Consider the following 26346-nt stretch of genomic DNA (forward strand, 5'->3'; position numbering starts at 1 on the left):
AAATGAACTTGGTGGAGCAGTGGGCCTTGGTGGAGCAGTGAGCCTTGGTGGAGCAGTGGGCTAATGCCTCCTTAAGTAACACCAGCTGCCTGCAATTAGTGCAGGTTCGCATCCCACCAGGCTCCAGGTTGACTCAGCCTTCCATCCTTCTGAGGTAGGTAAAATGAGGACCCAGATTGTTGGGGGCAATTAAGCTGACTTTGTAATAATGTCGCTTGTGGGAGATGTGAAAGCCCTAATAAGCAGGCATATACATAGAATGAAGGCTACTGCTAAGCTTGTAAGCCGCCCTGAGTCTTCAGAGAAGGGCGGGATATAAATGGAATTAAAAAAATAAAATAAAAAATAAAAAAAAACTGTTGTAAGTTGAGGACTAACTGTACAGTTTTGTGTAACAAAATCCAGACAATTACTCCCAAGAGACTCAGAGAACCAAGCCTTTGCTTGTCATCTAGGAGTCCTTCTGAATTTCACAATCCGTATCTGGTAGTCATAAGTAAACATAATCATTTGTTATGGGAGCCAAGATAGTGCTGCATACAAAAGCTCTTCCTAGTATTTGCAGCGGTGTGGCATTGTGGGTAACTGCAATGGAGGTTTGTGGAAGCTCAAATTTAAAATATACTGTAATGTATTGGGCTTGCTTTGTTAAGGGAACACCACGTGGTAATTGCTGGAAGGCTGTTTGAGCAGGGAAGCTGGCTAACGGCTCCCAGCTCCTCAGACAACCCATCTCCAGTGCCGCTATTGGTTGCCTATAGGGCAGCAATGGGTTGCTTCAAACTTATTAGCCGCCACCTAGAAGACAGGGTATAAATTGCTGCATCTGCAGCCCTGTTCCTCAGTTCAGATCCTGCAAGCAATAAACCATGATCTTTGCTGAACTCCTGCGCAATGAACCCAGTACACAACACTGGCGACGAGGATGGGATACTGCTTCTCCTTCGAAGCTGAAAGTCACTAGGGGAGAGGCAGCGCACACCTGGCGGGAAAAGCAATTCCCCCCCCACGGTCAGCTAGCTCAGCCACACTAGCGACCACGCGCTCAGAGGACCAGTCCCTGGACAACGGAGGAGCAGGATTCGAAGACGCTGAGAACCAGCCGCAAAGACCAACAGAATGCCCAAGGTCGGAAAGCTGAGAGAATTCAACATCAAGCAGCCAGAAGAGTGGCCCTTGTACCTGTCCCAGGTTGAGAACTACCTTCCAGCGAACCAGGTCGCTGAGGATGGACTGAAGGCCGCCACGCTACTCTGTGTGTGCAGCCCAGCAACGTTCAATTTAGCCGAGAACCTGTTTGCGCCAACGCCGTTGGAGTCTGTATACGTGGATTTGAAAAAGAAGCTCGGAGAACATTTCCAGCCAAAGATGTCGGTGATCGCTTGGCGCTATGCTTTCGAGCAAAGAATACAGCAAACGGGAGAAACCGCATCCGAGTACATTGCAGCCTTGAGGCAGGCCGCATGCCTGTGCCAGTTCTCCGACGTCGAGGAGAGACTACGAGACCGGCTTGTCTGTGGCTTCCGCAACCGAGAGCAACAGCAGAAGCTTTTCGCCAGAGAGGTCCTATCATTTTTGGATGCACAGAAGGAAATCATGTCAGACGAAGCTGCTGGCAGAGCCGTACAAGCTATTCAGCCCACCAAAACTGCACGACACGAAGAAGCCATCCACCATGAGGACGTCGAACACACAGAAGGCCCCAAAGAAGACACAGAAGTCAACAAGTTACACAAACAACCTGACCAACAGTGTGGCAGCAACAAGCAACAAGAGACTATTTACAAGGCAGATCCCTTTCTTAGATGTCCAGGTTGTGGCGGCCACCACCAACGCTTGGACTGTAGGTTACGGACAGCCACATGCCGGGACACAAGTCATGAGTCTAGCAACAGTATGCGAGAAATTCACAGATGTATTTGATTCAGCTCTGGGAACATACACAGGCCCGCCAATAGCATTCAAACTAGACCCGAATATAGTGCCAGTCAGGATTAAGCCTTGTAGGGTCTCATTTGCCCTCAAGCACAAAATAGACACTGAATTAGATAAACTTGTTGAACAAGGCGTTTTGCAACCAGTAGATGGTGGGGAGTGGGAAACTCCTATTGTAACATCACTAAAAGCCAACGGGGAAGTCAGAATCTGTGCAGATTAACCGGGCCCTCAAACAACACGCATACCCAGTTCCAGTAGTAAGCCACATCCTGGCATCCTTGCAGGGTGGCACCATTTTTGCAAAATTAGATTTGGCTCAGGCTTATCAGCAACTGCCTGTTGATGAGGCCACAGCCGCAGCACAGACAATTGTAACCCACAGGGGGGCATTTAAAGTAAAGCACCTGCAATTTGGGGTCAGTGTAGCCCCGGGCATTTTTCTGGGCATCATGGAATGTACACTCAAGGGCATTCCGGGGATTTGCCCCTATTTTGATGATGTGCTTATTGCCGGAGAATCCACTGAGGTGCTAGCAAGGAGGCTCAGAGCCGTCCTGCAAAGGCTGTGAGAAGCAGGTCTCAAACTTAAAAAGAATAAGTGCAGTATTGGGGTCTCTTCAACTGAATTCTTGGGGTTTCGCATTGATGCTGATGGCATCCACCCTGCTGAGTCTAAAGTAAAAGCCATTCAGATGGCACCTAGCCCTAAAACAAAAGGAGAGCTGCAGGCATTCCTGGGCCTCCTCAATTTTTACCACGCGTTCCTTCCTAACAAGGCTGCAGTGGCAGAGTCGCTTCACAGACTGTTAGATAAAAATGCTCCATGAAAGTGGAATAGCATTCACAAAAAAAGTTTTCAGGAATTGAAGGCACTTCTGTCGGTCAGTTCCACCATCACTCATTTCAAGGAGTCTAAATCAGTTTGCCTAGCGTGTGACGTGTCCCCATACGGGGTGGGTGCAGTCTTAAGTCACTTAGAGAAAGATGGAACTCAAGTTCCAATTGCTTTTTATTCAAGGACACTGTCCTCTGCTGAGTGTAATTATGCTCAAATTGACAAAGAGGCATTGGCCATTGTAGCTGGAGTTAAAAAATTCCACGACTACTTATACGGCAGGGACTTCACGGTCTTCACAGACCATAAACCGCTTTGGGGGTTATTCACTACAGACACCCCACATATTATCCCCTGGAATGCTGAGATGGTCCATTTCTTTTTATCAGCTTATATGTTTAAGCTGATTCACAAACCCGGCAAGGATATGGGCCATGCAGATGGCCTGAGCAGGCTTCCACTGCCACAAATTGAACCAGATTCGGCCCCAGAGGCCCGCGTTTTATCCATTCGGGACTTGCCAGAGTTTCCCCTCCATGCAGGGGACATAGCTGCAGAAACAGCAGCAGACAAGACACTAAGTAGAGTGGTTTCTTGGGTACACACAGGTTGGCTAGATAAAAGCCCAGGCCCTGAGTTTCAGAGCTATTTTACAAGAAGACATGAGCTATCAGCTCACAAGGGTTGCATTCTTTGGGGGAACAGGGTCGTAGTTCCTACCTCACTAAGAGACAGGGTTTTATAATCACTGCATGAAGGCCATCCGGGTATTGTTCACATGAAAGCATTGGCTAGAAGCTATTTATGGTGGCCAGGATTAGATAAAGCCATTGAGACCCAGGTGCATGGGTGTTATACATGCCAGCAATCAAGGCCTGAAATGCCACACACTCCAGTTCACAGGTGGGAGGAGATTCACACTCCCTGGTCTAGGATTCACATAGACTTCGCTCTTTCAGGGACAGCTTTCTTATAGTGGTTGACAGCCACTCTAAATGGCTAGAAGTTATAACAATTGCAAACATGACTACTGCTAGGACCATCCAGGTGCTTAGGAAACTCTTTGCCACACACGGGCTGCCAGACATCGTAGTGTCCGATAACGGGGCCCACTTTACTGTGGCAGAATTTCAGGTGTTCCTGAGAGCAAACCTCATTAGGCATGGGACGTCAGCCCCGTTTCACCCATCTACTAATGGTCAAGCCGAACGCATAGTGCACACCACAAAAGAGTCACTGAGGCATATAGTGACTGGGGACTGGCACCACAGACTGGCCGATTTTTTGCTTTGCCAACATTCTACGCCATGCACGGCTACTGGGAAAAGCCCAGCAGAGCTGCACTGGGGGAGGCGACTGATCACGAAACTGGACAGGTTGCACCCAGACCGGGTAGCAGCAGAAGCCTCACCCCAAACCCCCGAGGGGGCTGCAACTGGGCAACGGGGTGTGGGCCAGAAACTATGGGAATGGGAAGTTGTGGGTGCCAGGAAAAATCACTAAAACATCAGGCCCTCTCTCATACGAATTGGGCCTAGAGGGGGGGCGAGTTGTCCTTCACCATATCGATCAGCTTAGGAAGTGTTTTCCAGAATGGCCACAAAGTGAGGACTTCATCATAAGTCCTTACCAAGGGCCGCAAACCGGCAGCCAGGCCGATTCATACATAGGCTCTGAAGGCTCAAACAGCCAAAGCAACAGGGAGTTGGCGGTAGGGGAGGAAACCCGGAAGTGCAACATGGGTCCCCTGATGGAGAAAGCCAACCTGAGTTCTACAGCTGCTGTGCTAACTCTGCTGAACAAACTGACTGGGGTGGGCCAACCTGAAAAGGCCAGCCAGAGATCGCCGAGCCATCCTGAATCGCTTAAACTGAGAGACACTGGTCTACTCAGCCCGGCGGGCAAGCTGGTAGGCCAGGAAGTGCCTAGGTCCCCCAAGCATTTCACAAGGGTTCGCAAACCTCCTGCTTATCTGCAAGATTTTGTCCTGAAATAATGAAGCTATAATGTTGTAAGTATCTTATTGAGCTGCTAGCTAGGAAACACCTGTATTAGCTAAGAGGAAATCTGTTTTCTCACACCATTGTTATACCTTTTGTAAAATTGTATTGCTGCAATTACTTTCTGTTGTTGCTATAATGTTTGTTCATTCTAGGGGGGAGGGGTGTAATGTATTGGGCTTGCTTTGTTAAGGGAACACCACGTGGTAATTGCTGGAAGGCTGTTTGAGCAGGGAAGCTGGCTAATGGCTCCCAGCTCCTCAGACAACCCGTCTCCAGCATCTCTATTGATTGCCTCTAGGGTGGCAATGGGTTGCTTCAAACCTATTGGCCACTGCCTAGGGGCCAGGGTATTAATTGCTGCATCTGCAGCCCTGTTCCTCAGTTCAGATCCTGCAAGCAATAAACCATGATCTTTGCTGAACTCACTCGCCTCATCTTCATTCCTGCGCAACGAACCCAGTACACAACATATACTTTGCTGTAAAAACCCACATCTTTTTCCCTTTCTAATTCTGGATATGATACCAGTCATTTAAATTTGTCTGAGTTTGATACTTAGATGCTGCTGCTTGCTCCCATAACAGGGAGACATCTATGTATAGGGATTCTCAGGCCAGCAAATGTACCTCTGACCAACAGCCTCGCTGTTCCTGTGGCTTTTCTAGATTCCTCTTTTCCCAAATCCATTTGTCTCCCTTCCAAGAGACCCAATTCCAGCATCGCCCTCTCCAATTTTAAGTCATCCGATCTCTCCGAAAAGGTAACAGAAGATGTACCATGGCTTGCTGGTCTAGGTGGATCTTCAGAAACAAGGTTCAATAGAGCTATACTTTTCTCTGCAAGAGCTCTTCTCTAGATCTGAACTGCTGAATTAATTTCCAGCCAGGGAAAGGAATCCAGAGTATTTCCTGTTCTCTCTAAACACATTTAAAATCTTTTTTGATCCTGCTTCTTTTCACAGATTCAATCCTTTGATGGCCCAAAAAAAAAGAGGAGAGCCAGAATAAAAACTCAGGCATTTTGGCTAGTTGCATTTCTCACTTTTTCCCCAGATTTATTCATGTCATTGTCTTCTGAGATTAATGCCTAGTTTTACACATCTTTCAGGTCTACATTTTAAAAAGAGTGAATTTATTTATTAACTCACGTCACATTGTTTTGTGACATTGATTGGATTCACACATTACCTTGAGTTATATTGCTTAACAATAGTTTATAGAATGAACCACAATTAGCTGGGTTCATATAAAATGTTAGGACATAAATTGACCAAGCTTCATAGACTATGTCTTCAACTGCATTTTAGCCTTTTATATTTTGTGGATACAGCCAATATGGTTGGCTTATGCTAAAGTGTCTTATGCAAACCAAGGTAACCGATTTAAGTGAACAAGCCATACTGTGATTAAATTAACCAAAGAAATACATGTTGTGAAAAAATCGCTATTATCGCTTAGAGCACTGTGCAAAGTCAGTCAACTGTTCCATGGATAAATATTTCATTTGTGAGAGGAAATATTAGCATTGCACAAAGACCTTTAATGGCACTAGTTACTAAGAAGTTCTCTTGGCACTCATTCACTCACACTTGTTAAGCCACCTACAAACACTTCCAAAATTTAGACATCACTGAACCACTCAAAAGCTGACATATAAATGCTAATTGCACACTACTCTCTCTGCTTCACCACACCCTCCAAACAACAGGCATATGATTATGTCTCAGGCCTGTTTCATGCGATCTCTTATGCAGAATATTTGCAAATCATGTTGATTCCTATAGATACCGAGGCAAAATACACCACCATTCTCCCTCATCTCTGCTTTGGTTCAGAAATGTTCTCTCTCAAATGATTAACTAACACACAGTTTTGTCAAGTAAAGTCTTCCCCTTGCTTAGACATAGCAAGATTCTTCTTTTTTGCCCGTGGCAATTTCTGGCTTTGTTCATATAATATGCTTCTTGATGGTCAACCAAACCATGTTTTATTCAATCACATTGTCTAGATTCACTGGGCACAATGACCCATTAACCAATCACAGGGGCTGGGTCTGCGCCGCAAACTAAATTAAAATGTGTTTGGCTAGTATATGGCTTAGTGTGTTATAAACACAGTGAAAGTGTTTTGTAAATGGCTTAATGGTCAGTCTTAGGCAATGGTGGCTTATTCTACAAATCATAGCCAAGCTAATCAAAACTTAACAGTCTTGTATGGTCATTGTGTTACTATTATCTTTCCTTCTTCCATCTTTTCTTCCCTGGAAAATGCTATTTAAAAAAATTCTGTGAATGAGGCAGAGGGATTGCACAATAAAATCCTCCTTTGGAAACCCCCATTGTGGCCAAAATCCATTAAGAAATGTGATGTTTCCAGACGATGACTCTTGCATTTGGCATCTCTCCTTTTACTAAGAAAGATACACAGATCATATTAATTATGCTCAATTACTGTACTTGTGCTAACTGCCCAGCTTCTAACTCCTCTCTGCCTTTCAGTGCTGTGCTAAGCAAGCAAATTGTGTCTCATTCACTCAACACACACATAATCACAGAAGCAAACTTGGCTGCAACCGAGCACACAGACATGAAAAAGCATACAAAAAGGCTTGCTTCCAGCTTAGAGACAGCACTGGTTTCTTCTCAGTAGGATAGCAAAATCTTGTAAATCCAAATAGGAAAGAGTTAAATTGTCTCTGAATCGTCTCCCAGCACCCCTCCAGTTCTTGGCAAAAGGGGTCATTAACAAAAGCCAGCGGTTTCAGTTGCCAGTCTTGTGGTCTCTTCCACTTTAGCATTCACTTGCATGATGAGTCCCTCAAATCCTGCTTTGGATTGTTTGTTCCCCGGGCCAAAAACAGTGGTTGTATACATTGCAGAATAGCATATCTCTGCCAATCACCTGGGCTTCTGATGGTCTCTAATGTCAGCTTGCCAGAGCACGGTGCATAGGGAGGGGAAATGGGAAATTGAAATTGGTTTTCAGAGGGGACTTCTAAGCAGTTCAGGATAACCCCAATTCTTTGCTACTTACTTCCTTGCTCACTGGGCGAGACTTTTGCCAGAAGCTACTAGTCAAAATGATCAAGATTCTTCCTGTCCATTTTTTTAGAAAAGCATAAAACAGCATGTATGCATCCTCCCCATCTTTATGTTTAGCAAAAATGTGGTGAGATACACTAGGCCGAAATGTCCACTGATCATCTATCTGGTCTAGATTTGCTACTTAATTTGTTAACCAAACCTCCCCATGTCAGTTAAACCTCACCTCCAGGATTTCTACTCCTTAGTAATTACGCTTGGAAATTCTGCAAGTCCGTGATGTTTGCATGATCGATTAGCTGAGTGATGTCTAAAATATTGGCGAATGAACTGAAGCCCTTTGTTTCAAATCAAGGAGAAGAGAATCAGGAGGGACTGATAGACCTGACCATGGTAACATCTCTGTAGTGACAGTCAGGGGAAGATATGGTGGCCCACCATCAGGAAAGATGGCCTTTGTATTTAAATCCTGATTCAGGATTTTTAAGGCTGTTTAATTGATTGATGTGGCTTCCCAATTCAGCTCATGCTCAACCTAATGATTGATCGGTCCTTCAGTATCCAGTTGCTATTGAATGTCATGTTAGTCTGTACAATAATGAAGCTCCCATAATCCATAATTTAGTTGTGGATAACAAGGCCAACCTGGTGTGTTTTACTGAGACCCAGCTGGGCAGGAAGGGGGGAACTGCGCTCACAGATGTCCCCATTTGGGTTTTGTGTATGGCATTAGACACAAACCCCAGAAGGGGCTTCTGTCCTTTCACAAGTCCCTAAAGATACAGTATTTCCTGAGCATTGGGTTAGACCAGGCGTAGGCGACCTTGGTTTTTTTTTACGACTCGTGGACTTCAACTTCCAGAATTCCTGAGCCAGCATGGCTGGCTCAGGAATCCTGGGAATTGAAGTCATCAGTCATAAAAGAGCCAAGGTTGCCTACCCCTGGGTTAGACTGTGGGATGAGCCAATACAGGTTGTATGACCTTAAATGAAATATGTGTTGGTTGATCTTGGCTGCTTCTGTTATTACAAATATGCTGGTTATTCTGGTTTCTTTTTTATGTTCCCAAGGTCTATCATTTGATATTGCATTTTATTTTTAACTCCTTCTTCAAACTGCAAATCAGCCATAGTCATTTATTTTTTATTCCTTCTTCTAATAGTATATCAGTCACAGTCATGCTTCTGAATTGGGCAGCCACATCAATTAAACAAAGTTAATTTTACCTTAGGTAAGTGTTTCTAGGTACTAATGTTCCTTTGGTAAACTGAGGCTCCATATCACCCCTATTTAGGCCATATGTGTTCCCTGCATGGATAGGTTTACCACTAGGAAATCTCAGAGCTGTAGACTAGATTGGACGTTGAAGAAACACCTCTGAAAAAGTCAGTAACAAATCCATTCAGTATTAGTACAACAAAAATATGGATATGTTCATGAAGTCCTCAAAAGTTGAAATTAAGGGAGACTTTTGCTTTTGAAAAATCTTTACCTGCATGTAGATATGTCTCAGAATTGCTATGTGAGATGGGTGGTTTCCAAATTCAATACATAAAAAATATAAATAAATCTTAGGGATGTTTCCCTCTTTCACACCTAGGGGTATTACCGATCAACTGGCCTACAGAAAAAATACTTGTAAGGAGAGGGAACAACTTTGGTGGTAGTTTGAAAGGATGGCATATCAATTTTAAGTATGAAATAAAAGAATAAAACAGGGGAAGAGTAAGACATAAGCCTACACAGTTGAATGCTTCCTCCCCTCTCCCCAGAGCTATTCCTGCTAATTTCCCGAAGAAAGAGTCCTATACAGAACCATGTAATTAAAATAAATACCATTTATGTGACCTGTAAGCTATTTATAAAAGCTAGTAATCCTAAAAAGTAGAATATCTGTATTAAAATTTGAAATAAATGAGTAACGTTTACAGATATAATGAGCCCCTTTAAAATAATTTTAAAACAAATCGATTCAGCGTAGAGTCCTTATTTTTATGTTTATATTTGAGAAGCTTGTGATCTGCAACAGCATTCTGGGCTTTTTCCCCTTAAAAGTAATCAAAGCTGTCCCGTAGCCTTCTTGGAATTGTAAAAGTTGGAAGGGGCTCCCATTTTAGCCTACAAGGTTATGATGTGCTGCAATAACATGGGACAGCAGCCATTAAAACAAGCCACATCTGGCAACTCTCTCTGTAACCCAGAGCAAAGAAAGCTATGTCCCAATTCTGTGGTATTGCAAAGAGCCCTTTATTCTCCTCTGAGTTATTTCCATCTATAAGCCTCCACATAAATGCACTTTTGGCAGCTTGTCTGAGCTTTCTCAATTGGCAGTCTGATTATTCGTTTGTGTTCTATTTTTTCCCTCAAATTATTCTGAGTCACATCCTTATACAGGCAGTTGAGATTCTAAATGGTACAACTCATGCGCTAGTCCCAAGGGGCAAGGAAAATCACATTTCTGGGGCTTGAAATCATGGGGAACAGAACATTATTTTCTCTCCTTAAATTATCTTTCCAAGTGGTCACAGGCACAAGAAGTCAGAGCTACTAGATTTCTATAGAACACAGGGAGTCCTTGACTTGCGACCATGACTGAGCCCAACATTTCTATTGCTAAGCGAGTTTAAGTGAGTTTCGCCCCATTTTACAATCTTTGCCACAGCTGTTAAGTGAATCACTGCAGCTGTTAAATTAGTAGCATGGTTGTTAAGTGTATCTCACTTCCCTGTTGACTTTGTCAGAAGGTCGCAAAAGATGACTCCGGAACACTGCGACTGTCATAAATATGAGTCAGTGGCCAAGCGTCCAAATTTTGATCACATGACCATGGGGATGTTGCAACGGTTGTAAGTGTGAAAAATGGTCAAACGTCACTTTTTTCAGTGCCGTTGTAACTTTGAATGGTCACTAAATGAACTGTTATAAGTTGAGGACCGCCAGTACGCTAAGCCTTGTTCACTGCAAAATGCAGTTCAGGGCCATAATAGATACACTGACTAAGGATTCTAGCCAAGACTGACTGAGGTTCTGAGATGACCACAAATGAATGTAAACATTTGTCTAAAATGCTCTGAGCAAGGAGTTTGATCTAGCACAGACATGTTAAACACAAGGCCCGGGGGCCAGATCCGGCCCGCGAAGTGGTTTCATGCGGCCCGCGAAGCCATCCTGGAAACAGTGAGGGAACGGCCCCCACAGCCTTGGCCCTGGCCCAGAGACCCTCCTTCTTCCAGAGACCCCCAGATCTGTCCCACTCCTGCCCAGGCCCCCATAGGCACCCTTGATGCGATGTAGAGCTGGCCATGCCCACCCAGTAGGCCACGCCCACCCTGGCCATACCCACCCGGCCCCCTGAGGGCAACCGCAATGCTGATACAGCCCTCAATGAAATTGAGTTTGATACCCCTGATCTAGCAGCTAAGGCACCCAACTAGAGGCCTTAGTTCTAATCTCCTGTCTTAGGCATGAAAGCCTTTGGGCCAGGCATTCACTCCCAGCCCAACCCACCTCACAGGATTGTTGTTGTGGGAAATTAGGGGGAAGTAGGAGTATTAAGTATGTTCACCTCCTTGAATTACTTATAAAAATAATAAACACAATAAAACAAATCTATTTTTTTTAAAAAAATGAGTGGTCTGAGGCCCCTTCCACCAGGACGAATTCTGATAGCCTTTTCTCCAGACTATTATCTTATATTTCATACACACAGTATGGGATGTGCCAGCTGGCCCTGTCTTGGTAATCTTCCTTCATCCTGCATACTCCTTTAAGCTATTCAAGCTGTTCTCCAAAGCACCTGAAGGCTGGACAAGAAGCAACGGATGGAAACTAATCAAAGAGAGAAGCAACCTAGAACTAAGGAGAAATTTCCTGACAGTTAGAATAATTAACCGGTGGAACAACTTGCCTCCAGAAGTTGTGAATGCTCCAACACTGAATGTTTTTAAGAAGAGACTGGACAGCCATTTGTCTGAAATGGTATAGGGCAGGAGTGTCAAACTGCTGGCCCATGGGTCAAATGCATCACAGCAAAACCATGTCCATCCCATTGCTGGCAATGGGGAAAAAAACATGATACATCGCGACACGTCACGTGACGTTGCAAGTTTGACACTCCTGGTATAGGGTTTCCTGACTGAGCAGGGGATTAGAGTGGATGACTTCCAAGGTCCCTTCCAACATCAGCATCAGCATCGTCAGATTTGTTTCCAGTTGGTTTTTTCTAATGAAATTTTTCTGCTGTGCTTTAAATGCCTGCCTTTAAAGTCTTCTTTTTCCCCCATCAAGGTATGCATGCATAGAAAAGCATCACCTGTTGAATATTTGCTTGTCATAAAAATACCAGAGTAGATTACATCAAGGGCCTATTAAGCCAGAATCTTATTCTACACTGGTAATTTCTGTCTCCCAGAAAATGGTATTTGAAGATAAGTTGACTCTGATATATTATGTAAAGCTACCACAATCACTAATCAGCAAAAAAGTTACTTTCCATAAATTTAAAACCATCTGAATTAGGGCTGCTGTATTTTTTTTTACTGGTTCAGACATCACATTAAGTCATGCTTTTTTAAAATTTACATGCTGTATGTATCCAGCCAACTGTAGTTTATTCAACAAACATGTTTAAGCAAACTATAACTTCGTGTATTATGGAAATTCTTTCATTTTCTCCCCCATCTATAAATTATATTTCATGTCCACAGACTTTGCTACCACTTACTCAGGTCTTTACGCCATATATACTGTAGGTTTGGTTCACATCACATGCAAAGCTGTAGTGAAGTTTGTTTGGTTTTGATTTAGCACATTCTTATAATCTGACTATTATTGTCAGAAATAATTTACGGATGTCTTGTGTGAACCAATCTAATTGTGATATACAGTAGTTTATAAAATAAGCTTCAATAAGCTATATTTTAATGGGTCCTATAAACACAACCTGACATCTTTTGTAGATTTTTTTTATTTTATTTTAATTCCATTTATATCCCACCCTTCTTCGAAGACTCAGGGTGGCTTACAAGCTTAGCAGTAGCCTTCATTCTATGTATATGCCTGCTTATTAGGGCTTTCACACACACCCCAAGCGGCATTATTACAAAGTCAGCTTAATTGCCCCCAACAATCTGGGTCCTCATTTTACCTACCTCGGAAGGATGGAAGGCTGAGTCAACCTTGAGCCTGGTGGGACTCGAACCTGCACTAATTGCAGGCAGCTGGTGTTACTTAAGGAGGCATTAGCCCACTGCTCCACCAAGGCTCTTAATGCTTACAGTTGCAAGAAAAAGTATGTGAACCCTTTGGGATTATGTGGGTTTTTGCATGAATTGGCCATAAAACGTTTGGTTGAGGTTATTGCTGCCAAAGGAGGGTCAACCAGTTATTAAGTCCAAAGGTTCACATACTTTTTCCACCCTGCACTGTGAATGTTTCCATCTTATCTTCAATTAAAACATGACAACAGCTAATGTTTGTGTAGTATTATTTTAAGCAGACTGTGTTTTTCTATTGTTGTGACTTACATGACGTTTAGAGCGCATTTTATGGCCAATTCATGCAAAAAACCACATAATCCCAAAGGGTTCACATACTTTTTCTTGCAACTGTACATCACATTTTGTGTTACTCTCTCACAAACATTTTGCAGGCACTGTGTAAATACAGAATGTGAAAGGGGGGGGGGCAGAATGAGGCCAAGAGAAGCTGCGCCTTTTTTTCTACAGTACTGTTTAAAATGGCTCTGACCCTAAGGCTTTTCAGATGTCAGTTATTTTTTAAAGTGTAAGGAATAAAATGCTGCTAACAGAGCAGAATATTTCCAGCTAATCAGAGTTGATCAGAAAACCACCGTGGCCTAACGTTTTGTGTGACTACCATTATTGTATCCCAAAAGGCCAAACTGAATCCAAACCTGCTGGGGTACATACAGCCATCACATTCTGTATACAATGCACTTATTTCCTTAACTGTCTCCAGACATATTCAACACTTCCTTGCCTCTATATTCTGGCAGCTGGTCGCACAAAAGAGTAAATGATCAGTTTTCATCCTTAATACTGATTTCCGTATTTATTCCAGGCCTGAATTTCTATTTTCTCTTTTATACATTATACCTTATTTATCTTTCCTGCATTCCTGTTATTATTTTATATATTCTCCATAGGAACAACTATATAATTTTCTGCATGTTTTATATTTTTTTCCATCACACTGAACAAGCTTTTTGGTTTATCCCGTTATCATTTTCCCCCAGGTTACAAAACTCTTGAAATGTAGCTGTATATTATTACTTATGAATCTCAAAAATGCGGTGGGCATTTCACTACATGTCTCGGATTAAGATTAATACTGTATAATATAGGTTTACAGCGGGGGATGGCTTAGTTAAAGGAGTTTCTCTGCATTCCAGATCCTTCGTTCGCTGTTCTACTAATCCAGCCGTTTCCTTTGTATAGGCCAGGGGTCTTCAAACTTGGCCCTTTGATGACTTGTGGACTTCAGCTCCCAGAATTCCTCAGTCAGCGTGCCTAGCTAAGGAATTCTGGGAGTTGAAGTCCACAAGTCATCAAAGGGCCAAGTTTGAAGACCCCTGGTATAGGCCAGGGGTAGGCAACCTCGGCTCTTTGATGACTCATGGACTTCAACTCCCAGAATTCCTGAGCCAGCCAAGCTGGCTCAGGAATTCTGGGAGTTGAAGTCCATGAGTCATCAAAGAGCCGAGGTTGCCTACCCCTGGTATAAGCACATATAATGAGACCTGGCAAGCCTCTTAAGCTTCAGCCTGCACAATCTCTAGCGCTTATATGGAAAACTAAGCATTTCTAAACGGTGCGCAATTGCACACGTGCGCGCGTCATGTGGAATCTCACATTATCTTCGCGCAAGCACATAAACAAAACAGCAACAAAAAAGAGAGAGAGAAACAAATCCCTCTCCTCGCCTGTCTGCTTTGTTCCGAGCGCTACGGGGAAAAAAAACCCAACCAAACCCATTTTTACGCAAACTCAGCACAGAGGGAGGAGGGGAAAGGCAGCGGGCGGTCCCTAAGTTCCCGGGAAGACGCACGCGCGTCAGCTCCAACCCTCTTTGGGCATGCGCAGAAACCCATGTGTCACGTTTGGCGAAGCTTCACGACTTTGGCGGAGGTCTTTTCTTTTCTTTTTCTTTTTGGTGAAAGCTGTTGCCGTTGAGACTCCCCAGCTCTGAACAAGTAAGAGGCTCTGGGCGTGGGGGGAGAGGAGAAGGGTGGGGGCCGTCGTGAAGCCTGGCCCAAAATTGTGTCGAAAGTGTGATTTTAGAGCAGGGGTCTTCAAACTTAGCCCTTTTATGACTTGTGGACTTCAACTCCCAGAATTCCTCAGCCAGCATGCTGGCTGAGGAATTCTGGGAGTTGAAGTCCACGAGTCATAAAAGGGCTAAGTTTGAAGACCCCTGTTTTAGAGGGATATTGTTATTGGTATTTTGTATGTAGTTATGTTAAAGGGGAGTTAAAGCACATTATGAATTTGGTTAGTTGTATATTATGCATAATTCTTATCTAGAATATGATTATTATAACTATAATCCTGTATTTAGCTCTGGGAAGTGGGGGGGGGGGAAGTGGGAGGGTTTGGGGTGGGGGGGATTTGGGGATAAATTGTAAAATCTTGTCTTTGTAAAACTTTTTAATAATAAAAAAAAATCCCAAGAATATTGCTACACTGAAACAGTTGTGTGAAGAGGAGTGGTCCAAAATTACAACAGATGGGAAACGTTTGGTTGAGGTTATTGCTGCCAAAGGAGGGTCAACCAGTTATTAAGTCCAAAGGTTCACATAGTTTTTCCACCCTGCACTGTGAATGTTTCTATCTTATCTTCAATTAAAACATGACAACAGCTAAAAAAAAATGTGATTCTCATGAGTGGGAAGGCAAGTCAAGGCAAGTTTACTATGAAAAATTCAGTCCCGAAGCTTTACCTAGAGGAGGAGCACAGGTACCTGTGCCACGCAATATGGGGGGGGGGAAATAAAAGGGATCTTTGTAGTTAGTTGTCGGGGACTGATATTCCAACAAGTGAATATTAGCTGGAGAAAGCGGGACAATCTCGGGAAGAACTACCATTTGATTCTCCTGGGTTTTATAAGTTGGGTGTAAGATGCCAGAGGGAAGGCGGGAAGTGGGGGGGGGGGGGAAGGATTTACTATCTTTGATCATGATCAGGCTCTTTGAAAATAAGATTTGTGGTGCTCTTTATTCTGGCATTAATGTCTTGTTTTTTCTCTGAGACCTTGTGGCAACTGATACAGATAGGTTTCTTTTCACTTCACTTCTAATCTAGAATAATGTTCTGTAAGGTACATTGCGGATTGTGATTTTAGCCTTAACAGCTGGTGAGCTTACTGACCAAGTGGGAATTTGAATCGGGAAATCTAAAGCCTCCATCCAAATCTAACACTTCTGTCATGGTGCCGCTACAGGTAGTCCTCGACTTATGACAGTTGAGCTCAAACTTTCCATCGCTAAGCAAGAAAGTGTTTAAGTGAGTTTTGCCCCATGTTAACGACCTTTCTTGCTACAGTTGTTAAGTGAATCACAGTTGTTAGTAAGGCAGTTGTTAAATGAATCTGGCTTCCCCACTGACTGCTTGTCAGAAGATTGCAAAAGGTGATCACATGGCCCTGGGACACTGCAAACATTAGAAATACATGCCCAGTTGCCAAGCATCCGAATGTTGATCATATAATCACGGGATTTTTGCAAGTGGTCATAAGTAAGAAAAACAGCTGTATGTCACTTTTTCAGTGACGTAACTTTGAACAGTTATTAAACAAATGGCTATAAGTTGAGGACTGCCTGTAGAGTCTTCTCAATTTCTACCATATGTCCCTCAAAGATCATAGAACGTCTGTATTTTTTTCTGGAGGTTACATGTGCCAGTATATTCCACCCATTTCCTTCTCATTACGTCATGTGGCAGAGGCAATACTAAAGGATTATGACCACTTGAAAACATGAGGTGTGAAAAGATAATTTAGGTTTGTAATCTTACACATCACACTAAAACAATGATTTATGTATTATAGCGGCTGGATTCATGTAATGCATTATGCCAAAATTAAATATTTATTACATTGATATGCTGCCCAACTCACAGTGATTCTGGGCAGCTTTCAATTGTTATAATTTGGGATATTGTTAGGAGCAATCTACTCTATTGATTTGATGAGAAAACTACATAGACTAACTTTTCTCTTTTTTTCCAGGTCTTGTTAATCAGGAGACAAAAAGGTGATTCAAAAACTAATGTTGGAAAGAAAAAGAGATTCCTAATCCTCTTCCTACATTTAGCATCATGACCCGGCATAGTAAATATCTGCTTCAATTATTCCAATCTAATTGGAATTCTAAATGAGTAATCCTGTTTGCTTATCTCTGATTCTCTCTTTTTTTCTCTTTTGCAGAACAGAAAAAATCCAGCAAGAAATCCAAACATAGCAAGGTAAGACAGAATCTTGAAAAAAAATGAGTTTTTGTGGTAGAGATGACCGTGGGAATTGATGGGAGAGCAAGGCAAGCCTTTGAATTTGATAGTGGAATGATTGCTGCTTATATTAGTGAAGCAGAATTGTTTTAAATGTAAGACACGGTGTTTGGGTGGTGAATCAAAATGTAACCAAAGTATCTCAGTGTGCTTCCAGATGAAATTTTTATCATGCAAGCTGCCAATGATATGTTACCTTCCACTCGTAATTCGTGTTTTTCCTATTAGAGTATCAATTCTGCTGTAAGTAGCTTTCAGATAAGGAAACGTAAGTTATTCTTTAGCAAAGGGAAAAGGGTCAAAAGAGTTTATCAGTTGGAAAGGCAAGGATCCGGTATTGTTGTTCTCAGATGTGACGAATATATGTAAGTTTACGTCTGCAATCGAATCCAGTGCAGTCTTTTTTCCTCTCATAGAAAAAGGATGCAAAACCGCATAGGAAAAAAGATTCAGGAGTACCTCAACTGTCACGCTTCAAAGAACATGTCAAAAAAGAACTGGCCCTAAGGCAGAAAAGGGTAAGCTTAACCACGTGGGAGAACAGAGGCAAAGGTGGGATTTTTAGATACCTGAATTAATTTCCTTGCTTAGGGCTATGGAGTTTGGGATGGCATAGGAGTGATACCCAATACTGGAGCTATGAGAACTGTGCACCAGGGTTGCTAGTACCCCCTTAGCTGAAGATTGTATCCATCTAACCAGGTGAAAGAAACCCAGGAGCGGCAACAAATGGCACGACAAAAGGAAATCAGCCGGTTTCGGAGCCTGGAAGGGTTGCAGAAGGATGCCTTGCATAGACAGAAACTCTTTGAGCAGAAGGTAGGGAATCTAAGCTGGTAATCTTATGCCCAATCCAGTTGCAGGAAGTCTGGTTTGTCTCTGCATCTTTGATAGAAGTTTTGCTTGTCCCCTTCTGCTGGCTGTTCTTTTAAGCAGCTCAGATATATTGGTAGAGATATTCTGTACATTTCTGTAGCTGGTTAGACAAACATTTAAGTAGGAAAGAAGTACATGAAAATAACTATGAGCAAATTGATGTTACATTTAATAACGGCAGCCAGACTTCTGGTGGCACAATATTGGAAGAAAGAAGATTTACCTACGATAGAACAATGGACATTTAAAGTAACGGACATGGCTGAAATGGCAAAAGTTTCAGCATATTTGAAAGAGCAATCGCAAGAAAAATATATTTTGGAATGGAGAAGATGGATTGATTATATTCAAAATAAATATGGGACTAAAAAGTTTCAAGTAGCTTATGAATAATTTTTAGTACCGTATATACTTGAGTATAAGCCGACTCGAGTATAAGCCGAGACCCCCAATTTCACCCCCAAAAACTGGAAAAAGTTATTGACTCGAGTATAAGCCGATCTGCCGTTCTGCAAGCCTCTGCCGCCAGCAGAGGCTCGATCCGCCATTTTGCAAGCCTGAATACACAGGAATACCCTGTGTGGCCGCGGCTCGTCGGCAGGTCTCCGTTCCTCCTGCCGACCTTTGGGGAGGTTTGGGCGCCTCCCCAAACCTCCCCAAACCTCGGCAGGTCTCCGTTCCTCCTGCCGACCTTTGGGGAGGTTTGGGCGCCTCCCCAAACCTCCCCAAACCTCAGCAGGTCTCCGTTCCTCCGCGCAGACCTGCCGACCTTTGGGGAGGTTTGGGCGCCTCCCCAAACCTCGGCAGGTCTCCGTTCCTCCTGCCGACCTTTGGGGAGGTTTGGGCGCCTCCCCAAACCTCCCCAAACCTCGGCAGGTCTCCGTTCCTCCTGCCGACCTTTGGGGAGGTTTGGGCGCCTCCCCAAACCTCCCCAAACCTCGGCAGGTCTCCGTTCCTCCGCGCAGACCTGCCGACCTTTGGGGAGGTTTGGGCGCCTCCCCAAACGTCCCCAAACCTCGGCAGGTCTCCGTTCCTCCTGCCGACCTTTGGGGAGGTTTGGGCGCCTCCCCAAACCTCCCCAAACCTCGGCAGGTCTCCGTTCCTCCTGCCGACCTTTGGGGAGGTTTGGGCGCCTCCTCAAACCTCGGCAGGTCTCCGTTCCTCCTGCCGACCTTTGGGGAGGTTTGGGCGCCTCCCCAAACCTCCCCAAACCTCGGCAGGTCTCCGTTCCTCCTGCCGACCTTTGGGGAGGTTTGGGCGCCTCCCCAAACCTCCCCAAACCTCGGCAGGTCTCCGTTCCTGTTTGGGGAGGTTTGGGCGCCTCCCCAAACCTCCCCAAACCTCGGCAGGTCTCCGTTCCTCCGCGCAGACCTGCCGACCTTTGGGGAGGTTTGGGCGCCTCCCCAAACGTCCCCAAACCTCGGCAGGTCTCCGTTCCTCCGCGCAGACCTGCCGACCTTTGGGGAGGTTTGGGCGCCTCCCCAAACCTCCCCAAACCTCGGCAGGTCTCCGTTCCTCCACGCAGACCTGCCGACGTTTGGGGAGGTTTGGGCGCCTCCCCAAACGTCCCCAAACCTCGGCAGGTCTCCGTTCCTCCGCGCAGACCTGCCGACCTTTGGGGAGGTTTGGGCGCCTCCCCAAACCTCCCCAAACCTCGGCAGGTCTCCGTTCCTCCGCGCAGACCTGCCGACCTTTGGGGAGGTTTGGGCGCCTCCCCAAACGTCCCCAAACCTCGGCAGGTCTCCGTTCCTCCGCGCAGACCTGCCGACCTTTGGGGAGGTTTGGGCGCCTCCCCAAACCTCCCCAAACCTCGGCAGGTCTCCGTTCCTCCACGCAGACCTGCCGACGTTTGGGGAGGTTTGGGCGCCTCCCCAAACGTCCCCAAACCTCGGCAGGTCTCCGTTCCTCCGCGCAGACCTGCCGACCTTTGGGGAGGTTTGGGCGCCTCCCCAAACCTCCCCAAACCTCGGCAGGTCTCCGTTCCTCCGCGCAGACCTGCCGAGGTTTGGGGAGGTTTGGGGAGGCGCCCAAACCTCCCCAAAGGTCGGCAGGAAGAACGGAGACCTGCCGAGGTTTGGGGACGTTTGGGGAGGCGCCCAAACCTCCCCAAAGGTCGGCAGGTCTGCGCGGAGGAACGGAGACCTGCCGAGGTTTGGGGAGGTTTGGGGAGGCGCCCAAACCTCCCCAAACAGGAACGGAGACCTGCCGAGGTTTGGGGAGGTTTGGGGAGGCGCCCAAACCTCCCCAAACAGGAACGGAGACCTGGGGAGGTTTGGGGAGGCGCCCAAACCTTCCCAAACGTCGGCAGGTCTGCGCGGAGGAACGGAGACCTGCCGAGGTTTGGGGAGGCGCCCAAACCTCCCCAAAGGTCGGCAGGAGGAACGGAGACCTGCCGAGGTTTGGGGACGTTTGGGGAGGCGCCCAAACAGGAACGGAGACCTGCCGAGGTTTGGGGAGGTTTGGGGAGGCGCCCAAACCTCCCCAAAGGTCGGCAGGTCTGCGCGGAGGAACGGAGACCTGCCGAGGTTTGGGGAGGTTTGGGGAGGCGCCCAAACCTCCCCAAACAGGAACGGAGACCTGCCGAGGTTTGGGGACGTTTGGGGAGGCGCCCAAACCTCCCCAAACAGGAACGGAGACCTGCCGAGGTTTGGGGACGTTTGGGGAGGCGCCCAAACCTCCCCAAAGGTCGGCAGGTCTGCGCGGAGGAACGGAGACCTGCCGAGGTTTGGGGACGTTTGGGGAGGCGCCCAAACCTCCCCAAACAGGAACGGAGACCTGCCGAGGTTTGGGGACGTTTGGGGAGGCGCCCAAACCTCCCCAAAGGTCGGCAGGTCTGCGCGGAGGAACGGAGACCTGCCGAGGTTTGGGGAGGTTTGGGGAGGCGCCCAAACCTCCCCAAACAGGAACGGAGACCTGCCGAGGTTTGGGGAGGTTTGGGGAGGCGCCCAAACCTCCCCAAAGGTCGGCAGGTCTGCGCGGAGGAACGGAGACCTGCCGAGGTTTGGGGAGGTTTGGGGAGGCGCCCAAAGCTCCCCAAACAGGAACGGAGACCTGCCGAGGTTTGGGGACGTTTGGGGAGGCGCCCAAACCTCCCCAAAGGTCGGCAGGTCTGCGCGGAGGAACGGAGACCTGCCGAGGTTTGGGGACGTTTGGGGAGGCGCCCAAACCTCCCCAAAGGTCGGCAGGTCTGCGCGGAGGAACGGAGACCTGCCGAGGTTTGGGGACGTTTGGGGAGGCGCCCAAACCTCCCCAAACAGGAACGGAGACCTGCCGAGGTTTGGGGAGGTTTGGGCGCCTCCCCAAACGTCCCCAAACCTCGGCAGGTCTCCGTTCCTCCGCGCAGACCTGCCGACCTTTGGGGAGGTTTGGGCGCCTCCCCAAACGTCCCCAAACCTCGGCAGGTCTCCGTTCCTGTTTGGGGAGCTTTGGGCGCCTCCCCAAACCTCCCCAAACCTCGGCAGGTCTCCGTTCTTCCTGCCGACCTTTGGGGAGGTTTGGGCGCCTCCCCAAACCTCCCCAAACCTCGGCAGGTCTCCGTTCCTCCGCGCAGACCTGCCGAGGTTTGGGGAGGTTTGGGGAGGCGCCCAAACCTCCCCAAAGGTCGGCAGGAAGAACGGAGACCTGCCGAGGTTTGGGGAGGTTTGGGGAGGCGCCCAAACCTCCCCAAAGGTCGGCAGGTCTGCACGGAGGAACGGAGACCTGCCGAGGTTTGGGGAGGTTTGGGGAGGCGCCCAAACCTCCCCAAACAGGAACGGAGACCTGCCGAGGTTTGGGGACGTTTGGGGAGGCGCCCAAACCTCCCCAAAGGTCGGCAGGTCTGCGCGGAGGAACGGAGACCTGCCGAGGTTTGGGGATGTTTGGGGAGGCGCCCAAACCTCCCCAAACAGGAACGGAGACCTGCCGAGGTTTGGGGACGTTTGGGGAGGCGCCCAAACCTCCCCAAAGGTCGGCAGGTCTGCGCGGAGGAACGGAGACCTGCCGAGGTTTGGGGACGTTTGGGGAGGCGCCCAAACCTCCCCAAACAGGAACGGAGACCTGCCGAGGTTTGGGGACGTTTGGGGAGGCGCCCAAACCTCCCCAAAGGTCGGCAGGTCTGCGCGGAGGAACGGAGACCTGCCGAGGTTTGGGGAGGTTTGGGGAGGCGCCCAAACCTCCCCAAACAGGAACGGAGACCTGCCGACTTTTGGGGACGTTTGGGGAGGCGCCCAAACCTCCCCAAACAGGAACGGAGACCTGCCGAGGTTTGGGGACGTTTGGGGAGGCGCCCAAACCTCCCCAAAGGTCGGCAGGTCTGCGCGGAGGAACGGAGACCTGCCGAGGTTTGGGGACGTTTGGGGAGGCGCCCAAACCTCCCCAAACAGGAACGGAGACCTGCCGAGGTTTGGGGACGTTTGGGGAGGCGCCCAAACCTCCCCAAAGGTCGGCAGGTCTGCGCGGAGGAACGGAGACCTGCCGAGGTTTGGGGACGTTTGGGGAGGCGCCCAAACCTCCCCAAAGGTCGGCAGGTCTGCGCGGAGGAACGGAGACCTGCCGAGGTTTGGGGACGTTTGGGGAGGCGCCCAAACATCCCCAAACAGGAACGGAGACCTGCCGAGGTTTGGGGACGTTTGGGGAGGCGCCCAAACCTCCCCAAAGGTCGGCAGGTCTGCGCGGAGGAACGGAGACCTGCCGAGGTTTGGGGACGTTTGGGGAGGCGCCCAAACCTCCCCAAACAGGAACGGAGACCTGCCGAGGTTTGGGGACGTTTGGGGAGGCGCCCAAACCTCCCCAAAGGTCGGCAGGTCTGCGCGGAGGAACGGAGACCTGCCGAGGTTTGGGGAGGTTTGGGGAGGCGCCCAAACCTCCCCAAACAGGAACGGAGACCTGCCGAGGTTTGGGGAGGTTTGGGGAGGCGCCCAAACCTCCCCAAACAGGAACGGAGACCTGGGGAGGTTTGGGGAGGCGCCCAAACCTTCCCAAACGTCGGCAGGTCTGCGCGGAGGAACGGAGACCTGCCGAGGTTTGGGGAGGCGCCCAAACCTCCCCAAAGGTCGGCAGGAGGAACGGAGACCTGCCGAGGTTTGGGGAGGTTTGGGGAGGCGCCCAAACCTCCCCAAAGGTCGGCAGGAGGAACGGAGACCTGCCGAGGTTTGGGGAGGTTTGGGGAGGCGCCCAAACCTCCCCAAAGGTCGGCAGGAGGAACGGAGACCTGCCGAGGTTTGGGGAGGTTTGGGGAGGCGCCCAAACCTCCCCAAACGTCGGCAGGTCTGCGCGGAGGAACGGAGACCTGCCGAGGTTTGGGGAGACGCCCAAACCTCCCCAAACGTCGGCAAGTCTCCGTTCCTCCGCGCCCTGCCTGCCTGCTTCTTTCCGCTGCGGAAAGAAGCAGGCAGGCAAGGCGCGGAGTTTGGGGAGGTGCGCGCGCACCTCCCCAAACCTCCCCAAACTTCGGCAGGTCTCGGACGGCGGTGGCTTGGGAGAGGTGCGGGCGATCCCGGAAGCACCAAAGCCTCGGCCGCGCACAAGTCCTCGGTAAGTTTTTTTTGTTGACTGGAGTATAAGCCGAAGTGGAATTTTTCAGCCCAAAAAGTGGGCTGAAAAATTCGGCTTATACTCAAGTATATACGGTAATTAAAAAGATGTGTTATTGTAGTTGTTATAGTTTTGTTATAAGGGAGTTAAAGAGTGGAAGGTTTGTTAATGTTTTAATAGATATTTAGCATATGTTTGTATAAGATTGTTATACACAATACCCTGTATTCTGCTTTGGGAAGTCTGGGGGGGAGGGGTAATGGGGAGGGGGGTTCAATTTATATGTTTTTTAAATTTTGTAAAACTTTTCAATAAAAAAAAATAACTATGAGGATCCCAGTTTTAGTTCTGGATTGATTTTTGATCATTTATATAGGATTTCTGACAAAGCAGACTACAGCAGTTCTATTTGGTGACACATCCAAACACACTTGATAGGATTCAGTTCTGGGCACATATCAGTGGGATTATAGCCTTAAGGGAATGAATTGTGTTGCAACTTTCTTCTCATTCATTTTTACAAAAAGCCCAGTGTCAATTATTTCTACAAAAAGGCATAAAGCAAATCAGTTACTGAGTGGAAATTTCCATCTCTTGTCTGGCTATCCCACCCCTACTCCAAAAAGAAAATTTTACAAGGTACTGAAGGGCTATGAGTTGGCTGTTGCTAAGTTACAACAGACATCATAGGAGGAGAACTGTATTGGTCTAAGGTGGCAAAAAAATTACTCGTGACAACCTCTTTTCCAATTGACAACTTTGATTAAAAGGCATAAGCTTTTGTGAACTTCATCAGATGCACAGTGTGACTAGACATGTCTTTTAATCACAGTACTTAGTCTGAAAAAGTGTCACCAGATTTCTAATTTTAAGTTAGAGCACGTCTTCACCTCACTTTAAGCCAGAGGTAGAATTGGTTTAAAAATGGCAATGAGTTAATTTAGTAATGATTCTTACTCTCAGTGACATACAATGCATATAATATGCTTAACGATTCATAACTAGTGATATTTTAGAATATCATGACATTTTAAAATTGCTGTTTTTTTCATGTTTCCATTTCTACTTACTCATCTATGTTTTTCAAAGAATATAATAAGAAAGAAAGAATGATGAATGGCTTGCTTGTCTGTAAACTTTGTCTAAGGGAACAGCCGGGATTTCCAGATCAATAAAACTTTATATTTAAAAAAAGCCTATCAAGAAAGCAGTAGATGGGAAAGCAAGATATTTCAAAGAGAGATTGCAAAATTCACAGTGTACAAAGCACAGGTATATTTTATGGGGGGGTTGATTAAATACATAGTTCTGTTTTCTAAATAACTTTAAAATGGTGTTCTTGGAGAACAGAGTATTGAATTTTTAAAGGCCCTTATGGAAGAATTTGAAGGTGGTAGAGGACAGGAAGGCCTGGAGGAACATTGTCCATGGGGTCGCGATGGGTCGGACACGATTTCACAAGCTAACTACAACAAAATGGAAGAATTTATTTCGTCTGTGTACAACTTGAGTAGAAATGCCTCCCCTAATAGGGAATGAATTTCTCGTACAGCAGCAATCAAATAATAGCTATTTTCTAGGTAGCAGTATAAGTAGAAATGCAGCTAGGATGTACTATCTTCGGAGAAGGGCGGGATATAAATGGAATTAAATAAATAAAAATTATGAAATTAAGGATACCGTACCTATTCTATTTTCCAGCAGTTGGAAAGCACGTACATGCAAGTAGATAAATGGGTACCACTTTGGTGGGAAGGTAAAAGCTTTCCATGCGCCTTGGCGCATAGACACGTCAGGTCACATGATCATGGAAGCATCTTCGGACCACGCTAGCTCCTTCAGCTAGGAAACAGAGATGAGCACCACCCCCTAGAATCAGACACGACTGGACAGGGGAAATCTTTACCTTTTACCTATTTTCTAACTATGAGAACCTATTCTGTGCCCTCTGTCTTGTGGAACTTTAATTCCATCCCTTTGGCCATGTGCCTAATCATCTTCTTCCCACAGGAGATGGATCTGAAGCAATTGGCCAAACATGCCCTGCTGGAAAAAGACAGCTCTTGCAAGGCGTATTACAAAGAGTTCAGGAAGGTCAGTGAAGTTGAATGTGACTTGACACTTTTAGCACCAAGAAAAATAGAGCTGTGCATGGTGAGGCTTCTGTTGGGTTGGATTGGGTCAGTGTTGGATACTCCAGTTCTTTGCTCTCTCCAGGTAATTGAAGCAGCTGATGTGATCTTGGAGGTCCTTGATGCTCGGGATCCTCAAGGTTGCCGATGCCCCCAGGTGGAAGAGGCAGTGGTACAGGCTGGAACCGACAAGAGATTGGTTTTGGTGTTGAATAAAATAGGTAAGTAGCAAGACTAGGTTCTTTGTGGAAATGAAGCCAAGCCATGTGTGATTCAAGAATACGAGATTAGACCTTTTCTTATTTCTCTCTACAGATTCAAATTCTGCACTGAGGGCATCTTGAAATAAAGTGTTGAGTTACATTGGCTTATTTTGCAGTTACTTTGCTTCGATTCAGGAATCATTGCAGTCATGACTTAATTCAGGGTTTGGGTGGTAGAGGGTAGAGTGGGGACAAAAATCACTCAAAAGTTTGCTAGATACT

At 46.6% G+C, this 26346-nt stretch overlaps 1 protein-coding gene across 4 annotated transcripts in view; it reads left to right on the forward strand.

The window, feature by feature from the left end:
• The window catches only part of GNL3L (G protein nucleolar 3 like), a 58792-nt gene that overhangs the window by 17509 nt on the left and 14937 nt on the right, over positions 1-26346 (forward strand). The window contains exons 1-7 of one of the 4 annotated variants that reach the window (XM_083356742.1): positions 14893-15030; positions 17065-17166; positions 17263-17300; positions 17759-17860; positions 18045-18161; positions 25740-25823; positions 25947-26082. In XM_083356742.1, coding sequence (XP_083212868.1) covers positions 17154-17166; positions 17263-17300; positions 17759-17860; positions 18045-18161; positions 25740-25823; positions 25947-26082 — 490 coding nt within the window. In that variant the 5' untranslated portion in view covers positions 14893-15030; positions 17065-17153. Of the gene's footprint in view, positions 1-14892; positions 15031-17064; positions 17167-17262; positions 17301-17740; positions 17861-18044; positions 18162-25739; positions 25824-25946; positions 26083-26346 lie in introns of those variants that run through there. The other 3 variants (XM_083356744.1, XM_083356743.1, XM_083356745.1) reach the window with 3 other exon arrangements.

Source organism: Vipera ursinii, assembly GCF_947247035.1.
Source record: "Vipera ursinii genome assembly, chromosome: 2".
NCBI lineage: Eukaryota > Metazoa > Chordata > Lepidosauria > Squamata > Viperidae > Vipera > Vipera ursinii.